At 40.2% G+C, this 26,610-nt stretch overlaps 1 protein-coding gene across 3 annotated transcripts in view; it reads right to left on the bottom strand.

The window, feature by feature from the left end:
- Positions 1-26,610, bottom strand: part of dgkg (diacylglycerol kinase, gamma) — a 134,909-nt gene continuing 108,299 nt past the window's right edge. For all 3 annotated transcript variants that reach the window (XM_030428299.1, XM_030428301.1, XM_030428300.1), the window contains 3 exons: positions 9,463-9,583; positions 7,116-7,176; positions 1-6,204 (listed from right to left, as the gene is read on the bottom strand). In XM_030428299.1, the coding sequence (XP_030284159.1) occupies positions 6,106-6,204; positions 7,116-7,176; positions 9,463-9,583 (281 nt within the window). In that variant the 3' untranslated portion in view covers positions 1-6,105. The remainder of the gene's footprint in view (positions 6,205-7,115; positions 7,177-9,462; positions 9,584-26,610) is intronic.

Raw genomic sequence — 26,610 nt, 5'->3', positions numbered from 1 at the left:
TTGTTTTCAAGTGTTTATTATTCAAGCATTATACATAAATGTAATGCATTTCAACTAGATTATTCTGTCTTCTATAATTTATCACACATTTAGTTATTTAATTTATGCACAGACTTAACATTTAAGAAAATACGTGCCTTTATGTTGATTTATGTGATGAACAATGTACATGGAATTAAATTACCTGCAGCAACGTCTGTTTTCGAGTGTTCTTTTTGTCCAAACACTATTAGGAACACACCTGTGAGCTGTACTGTTGCACTTGGTGACATGTTGCTTCATGTATAGAGTTGTTACACATTCTTCATTCAGCTTCTAAAGAAAACTCAGAGCTCCAGATGTGTTTAAACTGCAGCTGAAAATAATCCCCAACAAATGTACATCTACTCCTGTGATGTTTGCAAAAGACTACAGTGACCAGCTGTAAATACATAAACAAACGGGCAACAATTCAAAATAGTATTGAGAGACGGATTTACACATTCTACGTTCTGATCTTTTTTCATAGGGTTTACTGCCTTATTTTGAAAGGCAACTTGATTCAGGAAACTCAACCTGCAGATAAAAATGGACACCTCCTTTGTTTGCTAATAAAGGTCAGCTCAGCGGCAGCAAATTACATCAGTCCGTTACCCTGACCTCTGCTGCCAACTGAAGGTGAGGATGACACAAACATGCTGGGTTGCCACACACTGATAAAATCGTCTGTGTTTTGTTTGTCTGGGGGTCAGCCATTAACCATTGGGGATAAAGCAAATCCTTTGTGGTACTTTACATTCATCATTGTGTCTGCGCCACGTGGTGATTTCTACTTTTCTCTGTCTCTCGCGTGAGCCCTGTGAGCACACGGCAGGTCCATTTATCTGTGGAGGCAATTGATTTCACATAGCACAGGAATAGACATGACTTGTGACACACATTGGAATTTCACACAGACACACTCTGCGTGGGCTTTCACGATGCTAATCCCTTTGATTGGACAATAAATCACAAATGGATGATGTAATGCTGGAAACTTCATCTGGGAATTGTACTTTCTTTTTTAATGTAACATGATAGCTTCTTCACTGTCTTTTTCTTGCACATGATCATAAACATGCTGGAAAAAAAAGAAGGAAAAAACAAAATAAAAACCACAACCAATAAATTTATCAGATAGTTTGAATTTTTAAGCAAAGAAATATGTTTGAATAGTCCGATCCACTCTCTCCGTTTTGTTCACTCTCCTTTTGTTTCAGCAGGCATGCGGTGATGAAAGTTAACTTCAGATAAAATATTGTAAACAAATATATACAATTGTAATATAACTGTCTAAAACCATTCTTTCAATTAATGTAAAGTAACTGTAAACATGCACACTTTTCCCACTGAGTTCTCTTGGCGCCCAGGCTCCATTTGGGACGACTACAATTTGAGCAGACAAAGATTACGGTGTGCTGTATTTCTTATCTGGTGACATCCACAGTGTTGATGAAGTATTAAGGTTGTGTCAGATATGTTACATGGCTTTTATTTGCTGATGTTGATGCTGTTTGGAGGGAACACAAATCCCACCTGGGCACAGTAAATATCGACAGTGTGTTAGGATACACTGGCCTGTGTTCATGGGGCCTGGGTGCCAGAGTTAATGGCTCAGTGTATTTTAAAGGGAACCGGGGTCTAAAGGCATCAAAGCCTGACCCTACAGTGGAGCTCAGTTTGTACCATCAGAACATCACAGCAGTCTCCCTCTGCCCTGCGCTGCCAACGCTTACAGTTTCAGCAGGGTGCAAGACAGTTTTCCACAAACGTCTAACTCACATCTCAGAGATCATTTAAGTTTAAACATTCATACATTTACATTCTCTATGAGTTTTACATTTAGATGACATCAGCGTGTGTTCGCTGGCCTGGAAAGAGATCAGATTTTATGTTACTTTCTGGAACATGAAACTCTTGACCACAGACAATGTGTGTGTGATGAAATAATCTCAACTCAAGGTCCATGTATCACTTTCACCTTTGACCTTTTTTTGAGGCCAATATCATTGTTCAAGAGTTTTGTCTGATAAATACTGGTTAATTCCTTTTTTATTTACATAAACACATATAAAGCAACATAAAACTGCTCAGAATGGGACATCTGACAGACTAATTTGGTACAAGAGTAGCTGTTTTTAGCTCTGCATGGCTCTCAGGGTGGTGTTTTTGTCTATACTGACATATCATTACTGGATGCACTGTTGTGGAACTGTGTCAGACATTCATGGCCATCAAAGGATATCTCCTAGCTCCTCCCCTGACTTTCCTGACTTTAAATTTGGAACCCTCAAGATAAACTGCAATAACTATATTGATACCTTTAATTTTACAAAACTAATGACAATACCAACGTCCTTAGTTTCACTTTGTGTTTTGTGCAAACATTGGCAAACATGAACATATTAGCATAGCAAACATTAGCATGCTTACATGCGACAGTACAATGGAAAACATCATTACTTGTTCAGCATGAACATTTATAGGTTTAATTTGAAGGAAGAAGGTAATAAATATGCAATATAACAAAATGTATAGGAGGCAGCATAACTACTAACTATACTCTTTCCTGTAGTTATCTTTGGTTATGTGCTACGTGGCCAAGTGGCCTTATAGCAGACTGAAGAGAGCCTTGACCATGGAATCAGTTCAGAGAGGGGTTAATGAGGCAATTAAGCTCATCTTAGTTTAGTAAAAGGGAGAAATATAAATTTAAACACATCACCTACAGTTTTATTTCTCTGTTTAGTAAGAAAAAATAGGTGTAAAAATATTTCCTTTCTTGACATTTTGTCTGATTAGCGAACTCACTGCTGGCGTATACAGCGTCTCCCAGCTGAAACTACAGGGGCTATGGGACTATTGCCTCTTAAGGTACAGAGCTGTATTTGGAGACAGGAAGGGGCTAGCTTGTTAGCATGCTAACTTCACTTGACATCTCTGCAACACAATACATGGATGTCTTTGACATACAAATTAAATTAGAATATTGGCCATATCTTACACACTGCCCTTAACGTTGGCAGTGTGAGCATGTTAGCCTGCTGATATTAGCATTTACTCAAAGCTTAGCAAAGCCTCATAGAGCTGCTAGCATGGCTTTTGACCTCAAACACATAATTCTCTGTCCTGCAGTTTTCTTTCAGCCAACACATGCGTTAATACAATATATCTGTAATAAGGCCTAGCTCTACTTTCAACAAATATACAAGCACTTCAGAAAGCTCCATTCGCTAATGAACGTACGGCTCTGAAAGTGTATGTGAACTATGAGATTATTTTGTCACACATTCTGTCATTTTGACGCTTATGCTGTTCCTGTTTTTCTAAAAGCAAGCCAAGTTGAGGAAGGGACTATACAACAGTAAATTCAAACGTAAAATAATCTGAATTAGACAAAGTGGAAAACTGCCTTCATGGAGTGAGCGTGGCAGCTCTATACAGTGAGGAATACTGATCTGAACCCCTCTAAGCTAACATTTCCACAGTAATAACAATGATATATTAAAAACACATTCGTGTGTACAGTATATGTGAGCTACACCTACTTTCCAGGAATATACATATACTCTGTCTGCACATACTGTATAATATAATTTGCCATATTGTGGGGAGAGTAATATGAATACATTCTGTATAAACACTGAACTAAGCTCATCTGAATTATACATCCATCTGCCGTCTTCTCTGGTTCAAAACGCAATTTGTCCGTTTTGTTCTTCGTTACCGTCACATCTTCATTTGGCGTAGTCCGACGACAAATCGTGAGTGCAGTAGAGGCAGGCTCTGGGATTTGCACTCTGACAGCACACTTGACATTGTGAGTTGATGTTTGACACAGTAATTAGGCGTAAGGTTTCACTGGAGGAGAGATACACCCTCCCTGAAATAGAGGGATAAATTTAGTTTCCCTGTCAATGCTGTGGTAAATAAAAACCCCGGGGGCCCTCTGTTATACCCTTGAGAGGATTTATTTCAAACCTTGACCCACTTGAAGTGTCCGATGGCGTTGGCTGCACAGGAGCTGCTGTCGATTCGATTTGGATGCTCGTGCTGTTCACGAATAGCAAAGATTACTAGCAATGGCTGTGGCTACATGGACAATAATTCCTAACTCAGATCGAAATCATTCTCATCACGGATTTCAATTAAACTGTTTACAAGGACTGAATAAAGTGATCCGATAAGCTGTGGGTTTACATACCCCACAGCATTTAATTAGAATATAAATTCTGCTTGCTGAGAAGGGTCTAATCTGCTTGAATATCACAAAACTACAGTTTTCAAGATGGAACAACTGATTGTTTCGGTGCCACAGAACCATTCTGCTTTGCTACTGCCATGTTTTTGTCCCTCTCAGAAGCAACGTTAACTAATGCATCATTTCTCAACCTGGGGGTCAGGACTAGAACATGGATCCCGGGCCATTCATTCAAAAATTCAGAAATGATGGCTGGGTTTAGGTCAGGTTTTGTCACCCCATTTGACATGGTGCTTTCTGCTCTGATGTAACTCCAGTTCAGTATGAGTTTGGCGAAACCGTAGGTATGAAATATATGTATATTTTATTTCACTTTATATCTGTGTGCATAGAACGATGCTTTTCGATGGACATCTATACTGTACATGCCTGTACTCAGGGAAAACAGTCAAGCTGTAAGCATTGTAATAAATGCTTGACAGGGTAACTGTCACTCAGTCCTTCGCTAACATTAATGTCGGACCCAAACCGCTGCCTAGTCAGCCCCCCCAAAACGGGTGGGTGTGGACTCTGACACTATTTTTCTGGGCTGTCTGAAAAGGTTGAGAACCACTGACTGCTAACCACAATTATTCCTCCATGTGAGGTGGAGATGCATGGAAAGAATATATCTATTACAACCAGAGAGGGAAACCAATTGTGGTTTTTTTTACACGATAGTTAGATGGTAGTATTTTCCCGTTGAGAAAAATATTGAAAGTTTACACCACCCCTCTCCGATCTGGCTAAATCCCTTTGAAAACTGATAAAGATTGGGTCGGATTGAATCAGTCTCTTACGACTGAGGCATTTTTTTATTCTGAATTGGCAATTATTCTCATTTTAATTTGTGTACTAGGGTCCACGTAACACAGCTATCGTCTCAAATCTCTACTCTTAATCTAAACTCCATCCAATCATGTAGAGATAAGTGTGCACAACTAGGTAGGTCCTTCCTCTGCCTGAGGTCTACAGCCAGATCATCTAACAGTCTGCAGACATGGTTTAAAGGATGTTTTTTGTAGGCCAGTGATGCTGAGAGGCTAAAATCCCTGCGTATTTCCAGCTCTTTTCCTCTCTTTCAGGCCACTGTTAAGCCCTGCTGCCATAACCCGCAAACAAAGTAAGTCAATAATGGATGAGGCTTTTCCAGTCCTCTTCTCGGCTGTACCATGCTGTCAGTCTGTGGGGAGGCCCTGGAGTGAGCGCCCTTACAAGCAACCGCTCTTTCATTATTCATACAGGTGTTTTAAAGAAGGGGTGGCTCTTGCTCTATTTACTCCCTGCCCTTGTAAACAACCATGATTACTGCCCCGCCACTCTCACTTTCTTCCCTTTGTCACTGTAGTGTGTTGAAGCGCTTCCTTTCTCCTTCATACAGCCTCTTTCTTTAACCCACCATCCCCTCACTATCACTTCCTTTACTCCATTCAAGGGCTTGAGGGAATCCCAGCAGCCAAAGTCGTGTTTAGCAGGCAGTGCAGTACTGGCATATGGCTGAGTCTTTTGGGCAGGGGGCGGCTTGGACTAAGAGACTTGGCTGCTGCAAGTGGCTGAGACAAATTCCATGACTAGGATGGAGACAAGACTAGAGGATGATGGTTACACAGGAATAGGTCGATACTGTAGACAGATAGTCTTTTTTATTTCGGGTGCCATCACTGCAGCTTCCTTTGGGAATTAAATATCTGTAGGCATCCTGACTTAAGGAATGTTCCATTTGTTAACTCCAGCCTGGGAACAGTTCACCAGTCATCTGATGGAGCTGCCTATATGGTGGGTGGCATGTGTGTGCGTATGTGTACTGTATGTGTGTGTATCTGCGTTTGTTTGCGCATGCATGTGTCCTAATCCCGGCTCCGGTTGCGTTTCTTGAAGAAAAAGAACGGTGTCTTCTGTGGCGGGCCCAGTAAAATGGGGACCTGGTTCTTATGTGTGATCCTGACCTGTAAGAATCAAATAAAGAAGGACACAATAAAGGTAAGGTGTGTACACTAATCTGTTCTCAGTTTACTGACTGCTACACAATCTCTCACTACAACCTTCAAAATAACTCACATAACACAACAACAAGCTTTTTTATGTTCTGCCTCCATGAAGGTCCACTATGCCAAAATAAAAAAATGATTGAAATGCAGGATGAAAAGATAATCATTCATTTCCTCCTTTCTTATCAAGAATATAGGCAGTCTGTGATATCTGCTGGAATGGCTTTGCTGGAGGTTAAGGCCAGTGGTGTGCAGAGGAGGAAAGACAAATGCATGGAAATTAACCAAAACAGGACAAAAGCTGATTTCTGATCCGGCAAACAGCAGACTTCATCAGCTGTCAAGGATAAGTGGCAGCCCACTTACATCCGGCGGACTCTTGAAGACTCTAAAACCTTATACAGACTGACCTGCCTGGGGACAAACCTGGGGTGATGCTAACATCAGGCTAAACCCTGTGGTAAATGGTTGGATTTCGATGTTTGTAATGAAATTAGATGTAAAAATATTTTTGTCAGGATTTTTGTTTGTCTATTACCTCTTGTGCTACAAAGTGTTACCACAAGACGGGATGGTCCGAAGCTAGCTGGTCAGCAATACAGTACATAAACATTTTTGACATAACGTCCAAACTGTTGTCCAGACTGCAAAATATAACATGACCATTTATGAATCTAGCATGCATTTAAAAAATCTTAAGGAATGGGAGCCGCTGGGACCAAATGCCTCTATGGAGTTTCTTGAACATAAAGGGGTCTTTAATGTAAAGTATTATTTTGGCAAGGGCCTCCAATGTTTTAAGCCCTATGAGAATCCCTATCTTTAAACAATTTTCAAGGTGCTAGCAGTGATTGTGATGTGACTCTCACCGTGCAGGGGGGCTGCATCCAGGGCTCGCCATCGATCTGCATGGGCAGCCGCCGGGACGTCCTGTGAAGAGAGAGGAGAAGGACGAGCGAGAGAGGTGGGGGGAAGGGAAAGAGAGAGAGAGAGAGAGAGAAAGAGAGAGAGAGAGAAAGAGAGAGAGAGAGAGAGAGAGAGAGAGAGGATAGGGTGGGGTTGGAGGTTGTGAAGGTCAAATCACACACACCTCTGAGGCATGAGAGGCTGTTCACACTGTCCCAGGACAGGGTCAAACACTGCACCCTTTGTTCCCATGAGACCCATTCCCAGACAGGCCCCCACTCTTTAAACTCACAGAGCCACTGTACACACACACACACACACACACACACACACACACACACACACACACACTCAAAGTTGGTTTAAGACTTTCATGCATGCCTCTCTGGCTAGAGAAACACAGTATGGGAGAATGACCATGATGAATGGCCTTTTAATTCTGGTCTAGGAAAATATTAGGGGCAGTTTGCTGAACAAGTGAGAGAGCTACTTGTAAATGTCACTCCTCTGGTACAGTAACTGGCTCATTTTAGAGCTACAAGGGTCGAGTTTGGAGGATCAACAAAAACATCTGATCTTCAGTTACTGTGTTTGACTAGAATTTCATTTAAAGTGAATCCAGGCTCATATAATCGTATCAGATGAATTATATATTTATTTTGGCCAGTTTTAAACATTTGATAGCACCTAAATCTTACATATAGTGAATAACAAAACTCAGATAAAACTCAATAATGGAGGATCCCCAATCAGCTTTTGTTTTCTGAGAAGGGCAAAACAGTTACAAGCTTAAATAACGTTCACCATCTTTGGCTACAACCTTAAAATAAGAGGAGCAACATAACAAACATGACTCACTTAAATAATAGTTCTCTCAAAACACTTGTGCTGTTGTACACTTTACAGTCACATGTACAACAGTGACAGTGAAGTGGCAATGAAAATCCTCACGTGTACACACACATATGTATACTGTGATGGATCAACAGCTTATGAATATGTAGTTTATGTAGTTTAAGAATGTGTAGGTATTAACGAATAGTAACAATACCAATAAAAGGTAAACAGTAGGTAAGCTTGCTTTTACACTGTGAAATTTTAATTTGGACACATCAAATGATTATTTATATTTCACATTCAAATTTCACATAAATGTGGTGGTTGCAGAGACCACAAAATGTGACAATAATTTTAATTTTGGCTTTTGGATAAGTAAAGGACATGACTGTCTATGATGGATCTGGGTATGGCAGTACAGCTCAGCATTGCTGGTCACGCGCAGTATTGCAACAAATATATTCCCTGCGGCCCAAAGAGCATCTTCCCTATAGATCATACATCTGTTATAGAGGAGCAATTGTTAAACTGTTGATAGGACACATCAAACTGCAAACAAGGTCAGACTCTTTTAACTTTTAATTTTGACCCGTAGAGGTTTTATATTTCTGAACTTTCACCAGACCCAGAAAAATGTTTAAAACAGCTGTAATGTCATCACAACTTGTGGGTAGGGCCAGCAAGGGAAACACTACTGCGCTTTTTAAGTGGGTGCCAAATGCAGGACGTAAACCAAGAAGCTAGTAAACTTTCTTTGTGTATGTGCCAGGTGAGCAATTGTCTCTGGTGGTGCACATTCCACATCTATTGTACTATATGAATCTATGGTTAGGGGCCAGAAACATTTCAAAAGTGACAGTGACACAGATAGTGGACGTGTATGCAGTTCGCTTTGTACTTTAATGGATGTCTTCTGCGTTTTTTTGGTTCATACACAGAGTTACCATGTATCCTATCCACAAACAAAGTCCATCACAAGTGACAGCAACAGACAACAGTAGCTAAAAATTAGATATCTTCAACCTGAATGGTCCTTACTATCACACAAGAGGAAGACAGGGTAAGAAATTCATCGGCAATAGTTTTATGTGAAAGCACGTATTCACTAACGCTAGAGACGGATAATTTGTCATTCTGTGATTGCGAGTCAGTCCTCGGCTCCACCGGCTCACTTAGTAGAGCATGCAGTTGGAATCTATAATTCATAAGGTACAGGCATGTTATTGTTTGGATACTGCAGGGATTTTAGCCGTCAAATGGGCAAAAACACTCAAAAGGAATACATTTTTGATTATACATGGATAAAGTGGAGTTATATCTATTTTGTGTAGAAACAGCTTCCAGTTGGTTGACTGGAAGGAAGATAAAAGCAGGGGAGGGAGGATAGAGACACGAGACAGTTGAAGTGGAACATGGAGAATGGTGACGAGAAGGTGACAGGAGGCAGGAGGATGGATTAAAAGAGATTCTCACCTGATGGTGACGTTCGCACACTGAGCCAGTCTGCGTCCTGCACTCTTCAGTCCTGTGTAGATCTGTCCCATCTCTATGGCCCCTTCCAGGCCAACCACCTCCAACAACTGGTCACTGAAGTCTGGATGGAGAGGGTTACAGAGCGAGACGGAGACAATGTCACTTTAGTTTTCAAATCAACATAACTAATATAACTAATAGCATTTAAAAAAAAAAACAGTTAAGGTAGTTGCTTGAGGAAATATGTTTTCCCCCAACTGCCAAGACCTGGATTCAGTCACCAGAAACTGTGTCTCCAGCTTGTCCCTATCAAACATTATTGCTTGTGTTTTTTTGTTTGTGTTTGGCTGTGGAGCTGTTCCAAATGATAATCGGCAAATATGGAAAACAAGTATCACCATTATACTAAAGCACATTGTCATGGACAGTGATATGGTGATTAAACACATACTTGCTGACCTCTGGGGGTGGAGAAGTTTGGACTACGAACTTCTTTGGCATGTATTCAATCTTTGAACTGCTGCTGGAGGCACTGATAGAAATATACTTGCACTTCTGGATGGTATTGTCCCATGGAAGCCTTGTGTTTGCATATGAACCCAATTTAAATTTGTACTTTTAAGTTTGCTTCGAATGAAGTGAACATCTGAGCCTCTTAATCTGGATCCTTATGACTATATCATTGCTCAAACATTTGAGATCATCTTGTGTACCTAATTGTAGGTTACTTTTAAAAGTACTTAGTTTAGGGAAACAGAAATTGACTAACAAAAAAGGGCACCTTCTCAATGCGATTGGTAACGACGCACTTAAAGCAAACAGCTGCTTGTTACACAACTAACAGTGATGCAGGAACATCATCATTCTGCTAGAGTTGTGTTTCTTACTACCTGCTCCTGGCCAACACCAATATTCACTCTCTTGACTAGCTAGTGTCCAACTCTGTCTGCTGTTTGGTACTGAGCAGGTGGTGTACACAGGGTTTGTCAGAGCATTTTATCTGAAAAGAGCTGCATTTCAAAACAAAAGCAATTTCAGCGCTCTGGTGAGGCTGAACCAAACATTGTACTAAACAATGAGGTGAAGCTGCAGAGGGGAGCTGCAGATTAAGGTTTTAACTCTCTGATTCGTCACTAAATTTTATTTAAACATTGTCATTTGCTGCAACATTTTGTGTGACTGAGAGATGTGACACGCACAACCACACAGAGTCATTAATGGATAATAATATGCAGTTTTTGCACACTCGCTCACCTTGTTTGTCTCTACCTAACACACACAACATGTCCTGACAAGCTCGATGACTTTCACCTGGTTAACTAAAAACAGCAGAGCAGAGGAGTTGTTCACTATAACTCTGTGTGTCAAACCTTTAAACACATTGTGCCTCCTCATTATCTTCTACGACTTTTCCTTTGTGTTCCCTCACTGCTTGATGCGTGTGATGCCTAATAGTCAATATTTACAGACATAATCTTAAAGGTCACTGATGATGTCATTCGACATTTCACGTTAATACACTTTAGCTGATGTATTACCTAATATTCCTGAGAAATGCTGCGTGTGTGGCCCCAGCAAATTCACAGGTTTTTACAAATGCTTTAGGAAATGAATTATTAGAGACAAATGTGAGAAATGTTTCGTCTTCACAGCCAGAGTGATAATTTGTGAGGTGTTACAGCAGAATGAAATCTCATACAACTGAGTTGGTGGCAAATTATCTACACTAATTAACTGTGGCGGTGTGCATCTTGTCCAAACATGGGAACAGGAACCAGCTCCATGAGCTGACCAGGCTGACAAAGACTACAAGACAACAACTAGATCTTCCCATTTTACTTATACCAACAAGTTCTCACTCACAATTGTCAAATACATCAGCTTGGTCAGTGGCCTTAAGCCTCAAATAATAATTCTACCTATAATCTACCTACCCCTTATGTGCAGGGCTCCGTGGTCAAGTTAGCAATAATACATCGGCAGCATGTCTAGTTAGTCTTTCAAAATAAAGCTTGCTGACAAACAGTTGACATATTTTGACATATTATGACTTTGGGTCTGTTATTAATGTTGTGAAGCGATCACAGTTTGGTAAGGCTTAGGCACCAAGATACTTAGTATAGGAATAGATCATGCTTAGAAATAATATAACTACATTTAGTCACATCATTTATGTAACTTATATGTAACCTACTCACGTAACATAACTTAACGCAAAACAGTCTTAACTCAAGGTCACACACAAGACGCAAACCGGATCTCTGTATATGACCCATCCAACCACCTCGTCCACCCTGATTCTGACTTTCCTCTTTCGTCACTACTGCACCAGAGCGCCACTTCAAGATCCATTTTCAAGGCCATCCTCAGAAAAGCAATCATAAACTGACTGTGAAAGCAGCTTATGAAACCCGTTTTAATGTTTTTTGTTACCATCCCTAATGGCCATAATTATTACAGCAGCAAAGGAGGAAGTCAGGCAGAAAAAAGTCCATATAGGAGGTTGGGGACAGATGGTTTGGTCAAATAGGCACAGGACTTTCACACAGGAAACTGCCGTTTGTGTCCAGTGTAAAAGAAATAGTAAACAGTGAGTTATTCTAACTTAGTTAAGTTGAATTAGGTACATAATGTAACTATGTTTCTTACTAAAGTAACATAAGTACAAAATTATTTTAAGTCAAACCACAATGTTTTCCTTAACCAAACGAGTAGTTTTCTTGCCTAAGCCTGACTAAACTGTGAGGGTATGATAAAGGTCCAGTATACCTGGAGTTAATGTAGTCTTTTAGGTATGAGGATGTGTTGGACCTAGACCAGGCTGCTGTATTTAACAAAACTGGAGTAAGAAGGGGCCTGAATTGAGTCAAATAGCCTCTGTAACACATTCTCCATGGCTAATCATGCTTGTTAGTGTGGAACTCTAGTGCCAGCTGAATGCCGCAACATATCCCACCACTCTGTCATGCCGACAAAAGGAACTGGGCTTTCCCTTATTGCTTCTCTGCATCCGTACAGTGCTGAAATCACAAATGTCTTAAAATGTCAGAAAATAATCTTACAAGGAGGAGGGAATGACCCCTCTTAATGTTCCCAACCATTAAATCTACAATTCTTCAAATTGTGAATGTTTTCTTATGATTACATGTTGCAAATGTTAATGGCAGAAAAAAGGCAAAAAAATAAAAGTACACAGGATATAGATAAAAATAAAGACAAGGCATCTACTTGTTTTAATGGCCAAAGCAGATTTACAGTGCAGCAGGAGAAAAGAAACAACGTTTGTGCGAAAGGCACCCACTGAACCAGTTGAACCATTCCCCCAGGGTCTCAAACCTCCATTCAGCCCAGACAAGCTGCAACCGGCAGCATTGCCTGTTGTGACTGGAGCCACAGGCTGCAGGTCTGTCTGTCTGCTACAGTGTAAACAATGTTAATAATTTCCCAATGTCGTCAGAGCTCGCTCACCTTGTTGGCTTTGTTTCAAACTACAAACAGGATGCGTGTGGTTGTGTGGTTTTTTACTGTGCTCTGGAGAGGAAATGTGCTCTGCAAAAGTCTGATACAACACAGGGCCCAGGACAAGTTATGACTTTTTAGATTTAAGGAAAAAGGTATGTAAGCATTGAGATGTAAGTATAGAGACAATTTAATTGCATTTTCCTTTAATAAACTCTCATGCGTACTGTAACTGTAGGCAAAATATTTCATGCGTCATGCTATATGTTGACTAGTAAAGCCATCTTTGATCTTTTAACACATTTAGAAAGCTGGGGATTTTCTCCTCATCATCTCCTTGTATTCTAAAATAAAACTATGTACAGCAGTTTGGTAATTAGGTTCATGGTACATTTAACTTAGGTCGAGCATGCAGATTGTTTTGGTTCTTGTATAAAAGCACAAGTGTGGAGCTGCATGTGTGGCATTTATAAAGTCTTTCCATTTCATGTCTGTCTTGAATGATGGTCAATGTTTATGTGGGAATAAGTTTGCTGTTGCTGAGTCGCTGGCACTTTAAAAGAAAATGTCAGAGCAAACGGAACAAACATTTTAAAATGACTTGAATTCTTAAGAATTAAATGCTTAGGCCATGTGCACATGGTGACTAAACTGCAACCACTTATGGTTCAATACATGACAATTTGTACATTGAATATAAAAAGGAAAGAAAACTCTTTTAAAAATCTTCCAATTACAGCTTGATATCAAGGTGGTGATACAACTGACAGATAGATACATCAACTGAGTCAGCAGAATTGTGTTTTTGTGTTATTTGAAACTGAACTTTAAAGTGAATCAGACTGAAACACTTGCATAAAATAATTTCAGAAGTGTGGTGCATGAATGTAAAAACAGTAACTTTACAGTTGTGACAGAATTGGTGTGGTATAATTACAACAGGACAGTAGATTTTGTGAGAAACTTTTTACAATGTGGAAAAAAGCTTTGAATAAAGATCTACATGTTGTTTAAAAGCTAATTTTCCTCATTCTTGAAATCGACAGTTTGTTTGGATCCAAAATAAGTCCTGCTACTATATGATGAATCTACAAAATACTGTTGGCGAAAAACCCATACTGTGCAAGTTTCTGAAAATAGACCTTACACCTGCAATAATCTTTGGCCACTTCAGGCGCACCAGAAACAAGCTGAATACAGTACTGATGTTATATCACAAGTTAACCAGCTACAGAAGTTACGTTAAAAAGTAACTTTATATTTACCTATTACTGTAACAGAGTATAACCTGTTTCTAATAGGATTTCAGTTAGATTATTACAGCTACTATGTCCAGTATTGCCTTACCACCTGAAATAAAAAATATCCACAGAAAACGTAATGCTGCAAGGTCCGACTGTTTTATTGATTTGGGTATAGAGATCTGAGAAAATTACAAGAATGGAGGAGCTGGAGAAGGGAGGGGAGACTTCATTAGGCTGTATCTGCCCTCCACTGAATTTGTAATGAACTGCAATAAAGTTAAACTTCTGTGGTTATTTTGGTGCTATGGAGTTGTGTGTTTGACCACCTGATGAGTCCAACCAAAACCAAAACTATGAGTTGAAACACACTGAAATGATCCTTAGAGTTGAGGGGAGCTGGATAGTTGGGTGATAATTCTCTGTGTTTCACTACAAGTAACACCATTCACATAACATGTAATTCCACCCACTGACACTGTGAAAACATTAATGTATGCTGCTTTAACTGTACGTTTCCTTCTAAAAAGATGCTTTTACTGATGATACAGTTTGTGTCTAAATCATGTTTTTATTTAGATCCACAGTAATGAATTCCCCTTGGTTTCCTAAAACCCCAGGAAAAATAATCAGGACATAATCTCAGTGTCCTACATGGCAGCTACAATCCCGATCACATGTTCATTATCCTGCGTCAAATACACAAGTTAAGCTTCATCTTTAGACTGCAGGCTATTGTGCAGGCACAGACACATGTCCACCATATGTATCTCTGTGTCTCTGTAGACCTTTCCAGGAAATCATTATAATAGGATTGGGCATCCATTAAGAAAACACTGGACAGTTGGAGACTAAGGGATCAAGGAGAGGGCGGGGGGGGGGGGCAGTGACACACTGGATACACATGACAGATGGGAATTAAAAGATAGGCTGGATGTAAAGATGGACGCAGTCTGTCATCCACTGCAGCTAGAAAGCAGGGAGAGTGTGAGTGTGTGAAAGCTGTAATGTGGTTGTATATGCATCTGCAATGTTTGAAGAAAAAGGTAATAGTCTATTGAGTGTTGACATGTCCTATTTCAGGATTCCAAAACAGTACTATTCATATATTCTTTTCCTGTTGTAATGTTCAATATATAAATCGCCCTCCTTCGCACACCCACCTATACATCTCTACTTCCTCCAAATACCAAAAATGGGCATGCCGTCCTGCCCGTGTCCCAGTGTGAGAGCCTGATGGCAGAATAGCCCACTGTGCTGGTTCTCACCTCAGTGATGATTCCCGCCTCATCAGAACTCTGCGCTTTTGACTCTCAGGCAACCAGCACTGTTACTTCTCAGTGAGGTAGAGCTAAGAATAGAATAGAACAGCCTCTTACATAACGCAGCCACAGTGCATTCTGGGATGGGATGGCATTGCTTTGCCAAGCAGCGGGGAGCGAGAATCGTCACTGCTGTGCTGCACTATTTTCTCTGCTCTGCAATAAATATGAAGTCGCTTAAAATACATTCATTATTTCAATAATCCTACTTTACATAGTGACTATTCAGAATATTTCTGAATACATTATACCAGAATATCTTTGAATTGTTAAACTCTTATTTCAATGTATTTAATCAAATAAAAAATGAACTAGAATTGCACTCAGTAGAGCGCATACCTCCGCCAAGGTACAAGAGTCCCCATTTAATAATTCAAGCCTAATCAAATATGGAACCTGACAGCCGTGTATTTCAAAACATTTATCTGCTCAGTAGTTGTTGTGTAACCCTGCTGACAAACCAACTAACCAACCAACCAACCAACAAACCAAAGGACACAATGAAAACACAACCTCCTCAAGGAGGTGATAATGGAGAGTTTACTCATAATTAAAGTGAAACTCTCGCCAAAAAGCAACCAAGGCTTTATTTGTGATTGAATATGAGTCAAACTTTCATGTAAAAGCATAACTACGACGAAAGAGGCACTTTTAAGATTTACCGTAGCTTCGTTCTTGGGCAAGCTAACTTTCAATGGAGTGCAGGGGGCACTGGCACGCTAGCATCAAAATCACTATTTTTGAAACACTAATAAGGCTCAACACAACATGAAACTTTGCTCGTAGTATCACCAGGGTCTCTACACATGGACACGAGCACTGAGAACATTGTTTGTGTACACAGAGTTTACTAAAAAGAAGGTTTTTGAACTACTCACCCTTGGAGCTGGATCTCCGGCACGCTGTCGTCAAGGCAGACAAAATGTGCCGATCCCTGAGTGCGACCTAACAGGCAGGAGAGTAATAATGGACCTCCTACCTGTTAGGTCGCACTCGGGGATCGACACTTTTTGTCTGCCATGACGGTGGCGCTCCAGAGGTGCTACTGCTAAAGTGAGCTGTCCAAAAACCTTCTTTTTAGTAAACTCTGTGTACACAAACAATGTTCTCAACGCTTGTGTTCATGTGTAGAGACCCTGGGGATACTACGAGCAAAGTTTCATGTTGTGTCGAGCCTTCTTAGTGTTTTAAAAATAGTGATTTTGATGCTAGCATAAGAGTGCCCCTGCACCCCATTGAAAATTAGCTTGCCCGAAAAGGAAACTACGGTCAATCGATAAAAGTGCCTCTTTCTTAATTATAATTATGCATTTACACAAAGGTTTGACTCATATTCAATCACAAATAAAGCCTCGGTTGCTTTTTGGCGAGAGTTTCACTTTAAATCCTAAAATCTAAATATAAAGCTAAAACTATGAAACAAAAACTAGGGAGAGGGAGATAAAAATATAAGAATAAGGGTGGCTATATTCTATATTTGAATATTTTTTTCAGTGCAGTAATCCATAGACCAGTACTTTCTTGCTTTTCCTGTGGTTTTCGGCCCCAAGCCTATCATTACAACCCTTCTGACTGTAGATGTTAAAGATCTTAAGTTAAACATGTTTTTTTGCAGTCTTGTGTTTGTCTGTTACAGCATACACATCTGCTCTGTAAATCACTAGTCCTGTGTTCTCCCTCCAGAGCAAAACTCACAAACCAAAAGGCAGGAAATTCTATTTGATATTTCTAGTTTTGCAATGAACTGCTGAAATACTGTTAGGAGTTTATCTACAGTGATTTAATAACTTATTTTGATACAGGAAATTGCTTAACACAGTAATATTAGTGTTCTATCATAGATTCATGGCCACGCTAAGCCAGACAGTAGCCTGCAATGACAACCACTTATTTATAAAAGACCTAGATACCGAGCGCAGAGATGGCGCCTAATCAATCCAATGAGAATTGCTAGCCTGATGCATATGCCTAATTGTTTTTCTGCTTCTGGGCTAACTTTATAGTCATATGGGCCACTAAATATGTGCAATAGATTCTCCCACTGCCCCCACCTAGGAGTCCCTGCTTTACAGAAGTCTCTTTTATATTGGTGCTCTAAAGACACATCTCACAACACACATCTTGTCCTGCACCGCATCTTGTTCCATCAGTAACCAAACAATAATTTACATGGTAAACTTCCGTCAGCAAATTGCTGAAGCAAATACAGCAAATACAACTTCTGACAACACTTGTGTTAAATAATGACATGCTCCTTAAAACAGCAGTCTGCCAATTACACATTGGCTACAGCACAAGTTTGTTTACCCTGTGTTCTTTCCTACTGACACTCAGTCTGCCAGCTGCTGTCAGTCAAACACAGGGACACGCCTGTCAAGTTGACTGAGACAAAAAGAAGCATTTCTGATTTTATCAAAAGACCTTTTTCTTTCTTTAAATAATGAAAAAAACATTAACAATACATTGCAGGATCCATCTATTGATGGTTTTGCTCTTTAATGAGATGGGTTGACATTAACAAATACATAGACTGTCACCTGACTTGTCCTTTAAGATTTAGAATTAGTGATGGGCTATTTATAACAATGCCTCAGTTGGAAATTTAAAGATGAATTATAAATTCCCCTGAGAAATAGCTGCAGCTTTTGTTGTGTGATAGCTTGAGGTGTCGGGCTATAATTATAAGAGGGCATATTTGTGTATCCTTCCTCCGCCCACTTGCCCTCCCTCCCCGACCGGCCTGTTATTGTCTCAGGGTGGCCGGAGTAATGGCAGATGGTCAAGAGGAACTGCAGCTCACCTCGCCAACCCCAACAGAGGTAAGGGAACGGGGGAGAGCACTTGGCCATTTGACAAGGAACACTATGTTACTATGATACAGTGCAAAAGTACACCACCAATGCTAAATCCTTGCATGGACTGTTAGCAGCCAGATGGTGAAATTGTATTTCAACATTTCTGTCACAGTTTAGTCCAGAAACAAATGGTCATGAGAATTTTCCAGATGGGAAAAAAAAAACAATTGTGGGAAAGAACACATTACACTCCTGTCTTGTTTTTAAAGGAGCTCTCACAATGTCACAAGTGTGTCATGTCATCTTTTCCATTCCCATCCTGTTTGAAAGAGATTGCCCTCTTTAAGGAGCAGTCACTTGTCATTCATTAACTTTGAGTAAATGTATGACTGGAAGGTCATCCACTCTCCCACCATCCACTGACAGAAACTACAGCAGCTTCATGAAGCAACTATTTCCAGCCACACAGACCAGTGGGGGTGAATCAAAGTAATTATAGTCTGCTGTTTCTGTTGTGTGAGAAGAAAACAATATGCAGTCTATGGATGTGATAGGCCTAATATAGCCTCCTCCATGGCGTGTCACAGCTTGACTGCGGGCTCGGAGGCTCGGTAGGGGTTTGTGGACCTCGGGAAGCAGAGAAGGAGGAGCAAGAGAAGATGAGGTGAGGGGAGAGAATGAGCTTGGGGGCGTGATGGCTGGAGGAGGGGGAGAGGAGGGAGGAGAGAGTCGGACAAGAAGGGAGAGAAAACAAATGAGTCATGGAGGGGAGACGCAACGGGAACCTGGTCAGAACATACCTGAAATAGCGGGTCTCTAAAAAGCAGCACCAATGAACTGCCAGTGTTGAGCATCTTATTCAAAATGTGATATACATTACTCATAACTGACTGAATAACCTCATCACAGGTGGTTTCCAACAATGTTAAAGCAACTACACCCACATCTCACACTTTCTGTGACGTCTGATGGAGATATCGCCACTTTTGTAGATATAAATACAGGTCATTGTAGTTTAACAGGTATTCACCGTCCAAATAAAGACAAAGTGTAACAGATTACATTTGAAATTCAGTAATTACTTATTGCTTACTACTTATTACCTAACTATGCTGATGGAGGGTTGATATCAGTTTCAGTTTTGTGTATTCAGTGGAGAGACAGGTACAGGAGTATTTAGCTTGACATAGGGACAGGAGATGTGCAGAGTTGGCTAGCCTTTGCTAGACATAAGCCTCCCAGTAACCTGAAAGCAGTGTGTTTTGACCTTGCTAGTCAGCCACTGGTTAGCTATGCTATAGCTGTTCAGAGTTAGTGTGTTCTCAAACCCAGCAGCTTCACTGTATGGCCAGGATATTCAGAGAGTTTAGTGTGGTCTGATATCACCATACTGGTGTGTTAGTGTGAAACTTAGTTTGGAAAACACTGTTTCTTTTAAGTTATATGTCATTGTTTGGTTTGGTTTAGGCAATGTAAACATCTGGTTAGGTTTTCGGCAAGAAATAAAACTTGGTTAAGTTTAGGTAACCAAAATACGTGGTTAGGTTTAGGCAGCAACCCACATGGTAGGGTTTAGGAAAACCCTTAAAACTTTCAACACGTGTTTGATAACTTCTCCCATGTAACCGATTTTTTTTTTGGTCTCTATCCTGGGTCATAAAACTTTGGCATTGCAATTTGTTGTTCAGTTGCAATGATGGCCCCGATTAACGAGCTGGCAGGGGCTGGCATAAATTATAGAAATTAAGGTAACAAGTAATATAACTTTTACTTCTGTTGCCAGGTATTTAGTAAAAGTAACCACTTTAGCAAACAGATAATAAGTAAAAAGGAAGTGATTACTTTTTTCAAGTAACCTGCCCAACACACACAGCTCTCCATTATCTCTGTCTTCATAGTAAAGAAGTTGTTGTACTTATTGCTGTAAAACAGCAATATCACAATGTAAAAATAAATGTAACTAATAAACTCATTTCAACTATTTTACATTTCTAAAGTATGATTTAGATTTAGAGTTAGATTTCAATTTTAAAAAATCATTATTGGTTTTCTTTCTTACCTGGAAAGTAACTAAAGCTGTCAGGTAAAGGAGAAACACATCAAAATTGTACTTCAGTGCAATAAAATGCACTTGGTTTCCACCACTGCAAAAAAAAAAAATTGAAACAAAAACCAAGCTGACATCATACGAGTGAGCATTGCTGGGACTAGAACTTTTATAATTACTGGATTTTATATTGTGATTCCTTGCACTACTCATAACTGTACTCAGTACTGCTGCCCTGTACCAGTGCACACAGTTCAATCTCCGTAACTACTGCGTACTACAGCCACTTTATTTATGTCCATCCTTTCCAGCTCAATCCACAGCAGGATGTTGAGGAAATCTGATCCAGGAGCAGGGAGGAAATAAACAGGGGAGGGGAGAGATGGTGCAGAGATAAAATGTGAGGAGGAGCATGCTGATGGGATGGGCTGACACCGGGGCCTTCGTATGTGAATCCTCTTCCTGTCAGCAGCTCCGGCCATCTCTGTGTTTATCTCTGCTCCTCGGACTGTTATTCATCTTCACCCAGCGGACATGAATGGACTTTTGACCCCACTTCACTTACAAATTCAGACAGGTTGACTTTTTCTGACCACCACAGCATGTTCAGAAACCTTTAGCTTAACGGGGACTCTTTGCTCGGTGTTCTATTTATTGAGTGTAATTTACACCTTGACACCTGAACAACAGACGCGCAGGAAGATGAATCTCAGAGAGATGGAAGCGCATTACCAAACACAGTGTGTTTATCGAGCTTTGGATAATGTCCCCTAACCTAACCCCTAAATTAACCTGACTTGCAGTATTTTCTGTAAATGGGTATCTGACCTGAGACTGAATGTTAAGGTCTGTTCAGATTGAGGGTGAAGTATTTTACTCAGGCTTTTATTGAAAGCAACTATAAAGAGATTTTCAGGATGTGAGACAAGTGACCAATGCCTAGAGGTATTCTACAATTTAGAAATCTGTCTATAGTGACTAAACTAAACGAAAATTAATCTTTCTTTTTGCGGTTTGTGGTAAAATACATGGCTTACTACGACAGACTACAGACCTGCAGGTTTGGAAGTGCTGCACAGTGTGTTAATATTTAGTCATTTCAGCTGCTGTTACCAACACTGATGGGCAGTAATGCGTTACTGTAATCGGATTACTTTTTTCAAGTAACGAGTAAAGTAAGGGATTACAATTGCAAACACAATAATTACATTACTGTTACTTTCCCGCAAGCAGGCTGCGTTACTGCGTTACTTAACCATGATTTTGTCTCGTGAGTGACAATGACGTATGAGCGGCGCGACGTCAGTGGTAAACACTGACCTATGTAGTGATCAACAAGAGACAACATGGAGTGCGGGGGAGAGCAGGACCATGCAGCGTTGAATGCTTGGAAGTGCCGACATTACTTGAGTTTGACTCGGTAAAAGGTGACAGAAACATCAGCATCCGCTGTACACTCTGCGTGGGAAGAAAACTTTCATCCACAGTGAAAAAATCCACCTCAAATCTGTGCAAGCACCTAGCAAGCAGCAAGCAAGCAGCTAGCAAGCAGCTAGCAAGCCGGCACAGGAATGTGAAACCCACTGAAAAAAACCTCCAAGGGCCCCTCTCCTGATAAACAGGTGAAAATAGACTTAAGAGCGACAGGACTTAGCGCCCCTGAACTGAAGAAGCTCGTCGCTGACTATATTGTCGAGGACATGTTGCCCATTTCTACTGTAGACTCTGAAGTGTTCCGACACATCGCAGAAAAAAAATACCGACCAAAAGCAGTAATTGGATTCAATTTTAGATGATGGAATATGCAGAAAGAATAGAATAAGGCTGAAAGGTCTATTGCTTTATAGCGTATTCTGGTTGTGCATCATGTTTTTGAAAAGTAACTTTGTAAAGTAACTAGTAAAGTAACTGATTACTTTTGAAATTAAGTAATTTCAGGCACAGCCCCGTGACGACTGCCCTCCCTGTCTTCTACACAGCCATTAGACAAAAGTCCCATTTAGAAAAGCGTTTGTCATGCAAATGATTTGACTTTTAACACTATAGCTGAGCAAAAATTTGAGACATCATCGCAATATGTGGGACACGGAAAACAAGGGGATACAAATGCTGCACAGTCCTACATAGTCCTACACCTGGTCGCCCTAAGAGAGTGGGCTGCAAACAGGTGTAATGTCATATGACCATGTAAATCAGTGTTTAAGTGTCACTCACAATAACACACACAGCAGAATTTGCATTGGGCCGTGTAAAGGTGGGCAAAGAGAAGTTGGAAATGAGCCGTCTTTACCGAAACATTTACAACTCCAGAAAAAAACATGGAATAAAGAAAGTGATGTGGAGGAAACAGAGTCTGGGCCACCCCACACACTTGTACGCAGGCACATGTACACAGACACACACACACATTTGGTGTGTGCATTGCTTGCTTACAGCTCATGTCTGTTCAGCTTATACAAAAATCTGTTTAGGGTGAAGACACTTGGATTGCACATGTCACAAAAGTCATTTCTGTTCAGTCTGAAGACACCCTAAAGCCTCCACAGCAGTTAAGTACTCTTGTTAAAACCTGGAAATTGACCTAATGTTTACATTTCTATGACGTAGGCAACTGTATTACATTTAAACAGTTACACATTACTGTAGGCTGTCTCTGTGTGTCTGTCTCCGCTGTTGCTTCTGTTCATGCAGAACACAAAGCAGAGCAGCAACACAGTGACTCAGAGGACTGAAGTTTCATCACTGAGATCACAAGTGCCCGGGGCGTCTTTCACTCACTCTGGGTAACCCCGGCTGATTGTATTATCTGCAGCAAATGGATTTAAAAGCTTTAGTTTATTGTGCCAGAGAAAGCAACTGCCATAAACAATTAGTTGTACGATAAACATGCAGGCACGCATGCACACTGGCAGAGCCACACTTGCACATACACGCTCTGAGGCACGCAGAGGCTGAGGCACATTAATGCATACCTTGCTTGGAGACACACAATTTCTCTGTGAAACTAGAGCACTTGTCTTTGAGCCCTGTTTCCAAATAACAATAGCAGGAGAAGCTAATTTAATAATGGTTAAATCCTGAGGGCCAACTGTGGAGCACAACAATTCCATCACACACGCATAAATGAGAATGAAACGTTTACCTGTTTTATAAAACTGTCTCTAAGTAAAGTAAGTTTGAGCAATCATTATAATCTACTCTGTTCACTCATGTAAAAACTCATGCATGCATGTGCATGTGTGTGCAAAGTACAGGAACATTTGTCTTTTAGTCTCAGATAGGATTGTTAAATATGGGACGATTACTAAGTTAGGTTTAGGAGATGATAAAAAAAATAAATAAATAAAATCAAGAAGTCTATGTGATGTTGCTGGAGCCTTTTGATCATTGTATATTACATCAAATATGATATTTTATGTTACCTACAGTCATTTTACTGTGTCATTTTCCCCCCTGGTGTCTAAATGGTATCTAATCAGTATCTTTCAAGGTATTGTATTGATTGAGAGCACTCCATTACAAATGCAATGCTGGAAATAAACTAATGAAACACAATATCTGTAATACCTGTTGCTTTTTCTCAGAGAAGTGAGTATTCATAAACACTGTTGGTTTCATCATTCTGTATCAATTACATTGTGCAATCAACATTCACTTCATGATAATACATTGAAGCAGAAAACTTGTCTAGTGCCAATTGAAGTATCATATTAATAAGTAAACTAAATTCTAATTAAATTCCAATACAACACCACCACAAACATAAGGCCAAACTGTGAGAATGTTAGCTCAAAGTTTTCACAGAGGTATTACATAGAACACGGCTGCTGGGTCATGTTACAGTGTACAGGTTTTCTGTATTTGTTTTCTGGTCACTCTGCTGTGTAATAAGATAAGGAAAATCCTTTCAAGTGAGGACAGTTTGTTCGTCTTCACTTCTTTAAGAGGCTACTTTGGGATTATAGCTTGGATTTAGGTCAGGTTCAGGCCAAGCTGATGTTTTACACTATGAATGGAGTCAATGGCTGCTAAGGCTCTCACACGTACAGCGACACAAACTGCTTCTGCCTGTGTGCACAGTGCAGTGTGTAGAAGTGCTCTGGGTTCTGTAGTTAGAAATACCTGAGCCTAGTGACTGAACGGTCCTGTGGAGTCAGAACCTTTGAACTGAGCTGAGAGAGAGCAGGAGCAGCAGAACGAGCTGGTGGAGTCAGCAGCTACTGTGACCTCCGATAGTGATGAGAAGTGTAACTACAGTACTATACTGTTCTGTATGTGTTTGCAAGTGATGCTTGGTTCTAAAGGATGACTCCAGCTATTTAGCATTGTATTTATACTAAGCTGGGGGACTCAAAAGAGATTCCAAAATTGAAGCAGCAAAGGCCCAGAAAGATTTACTCTGCAGTATGGATTGAGATAAAAAACAAAAACCACTGAATCCTACAATACCCAAAATACAATTCAGTAGTGTCTTTCTAAATACCCACATCTTTCAAACTCCATGTCCCAAGTTTGTTGCACAGGCTTTCTGTTACAAGCTTGAGTCCTCAAACCTAATCCAAGACAACCCTGAGCTCAGACTCTAAAGAGCCGCAGAAGACTTTATATAACTGTTTTCACAGGCTGAGTAGTACTTCACGAGACCACGTGATCATGTTAACCTACTAATCCAATTTGCACTTGTGACTGAACCAGTGATTTCGACCAATCAGGGTCCTATGAGGAACTAGTGGCAGCTATAGATGACAGGGTGTAGTTTAGATGCATGCTCAGCTAAAAAGTGACTGTTCACTTGAAACATGATGTTTTGGCTATTCTGTCGACAAGCTAGTGCAAGAGTTAGACTGACCAACTGGCTCTCTACTACATGCTGAACTGATTGGTTGAAGTTAGCATGTGATAAACCGTACAAGACAGATGCTCACCCAATCACATGCAGTAATTATTTTTTATGTTAAGGGCCAGCTTGCGCATCAGGTTAGTGCTAATTAGACAAGTAAACTGAACTTTACCTTAAGACTTTTAAGGATGAAAGATATGAACTATTTTCACAAACAGACACTGAGTTCTTGTTCTTGACCATCACAAAGAGGCACAGATATAACCAGATGCTGGATGACAGGTGGGCTATGATAAAACAGAAACAGACTTCCCTAAAATGCCCAGTCATCCTTGCTGATATATGAAACTGTTTGTATGGAAAAAGCAAAGAGCTGAGGAAATATTCTGTATTTAAAAGATACAGAGATGTGGATGAGCAGACACTGGCAACAAGGACTTGGAACTCTGCAAAGAGAGATGGAGGAGACTTCAAAAGAGTGACGGTGCATTCACACATACAGAGACATAGAGTCTCTTTTCACTGTCATATGGCAAGTGTGTTTTTAGCATTGAGTATGTCATTTGAATATTCAGCTTGGAGTGGCAGTTGTTTTCTCGTACTGCCGTATTACTGGATGACAACTAAGTAGTTTCTTACCTGAACAATTCTTTAAAGTTGTTTCATACGTGATCAACTCCTTTAAAGAGCTGTGAGGAGTAGAAAATAAAATGAGCTTCTCTTTTTTGACTTTTGGACTAATAGTCAACCCTGCCATTTTCCTGGAGACTGTTGTTCTTTTGTTGCCCTCCCCTGATTTCCTCCTGAAGTCACAATTTGCTGATATATTTCACCTGATTTATGACACACTGGATTATGGATTATAATCCTCACACATACTTAATCATACATTAACCTTTTTTACATTTGACATTTTTTTTTGTTATTATTATTTCACCCACCATGTTATGTCAATGGTTCCACCCAAAATAAATTGAATATGATCAAAATAATCCTAATGAGATCATGTAGAGATTTTAGCACTACCAAACTCCAAAGTTTATAATTGATTTTTTTTTTACTTGCATTTTCAAAGCATGCATCTATGAGGTTATCGTCCTTCAACTACAAACACACATAAGACTGACAGTGACTTACATGAGTCATCCCTATTACTTCTTACGATATGGTTTCTCTCACTATGTCTTCATCCTGTCCCCTCCTCTCCTCCAGTCTTTACTTCAGTAAAGCCCTGAGGTCTCCATGGAAACAAGCTTTGGTTCAGTCAGCAGAGATGTAGGGACAAAGTGGAGCAAGATAGACAGAAGTGGGATGAATCGAGAAAACCTTGGTGGAAGCACATAGTGGGTTGTTTTCTAATGTGTTTGGGTCAAACTGCAGCTACAAGTAACTCATCCTTGAGATTAGCCACATCTGGAGACAAATTATTGTGAGAATTATGTTT

This window comes from Sparus aurata, chromosome 9 (assembly GCF_900880675.1).
Source record: "Sparus aurata chromosome 9, fSpaAur1.1, whole genome shotgun sequence".
NCBI lineage: Eukaryota > Metazoa > Chordata > Actinopteri > Spariformes > Sparidae > Sparus > Sparus aurata.
This window is presented reverse-complemented; position numbering and strand designations above follow the sequence as displayed.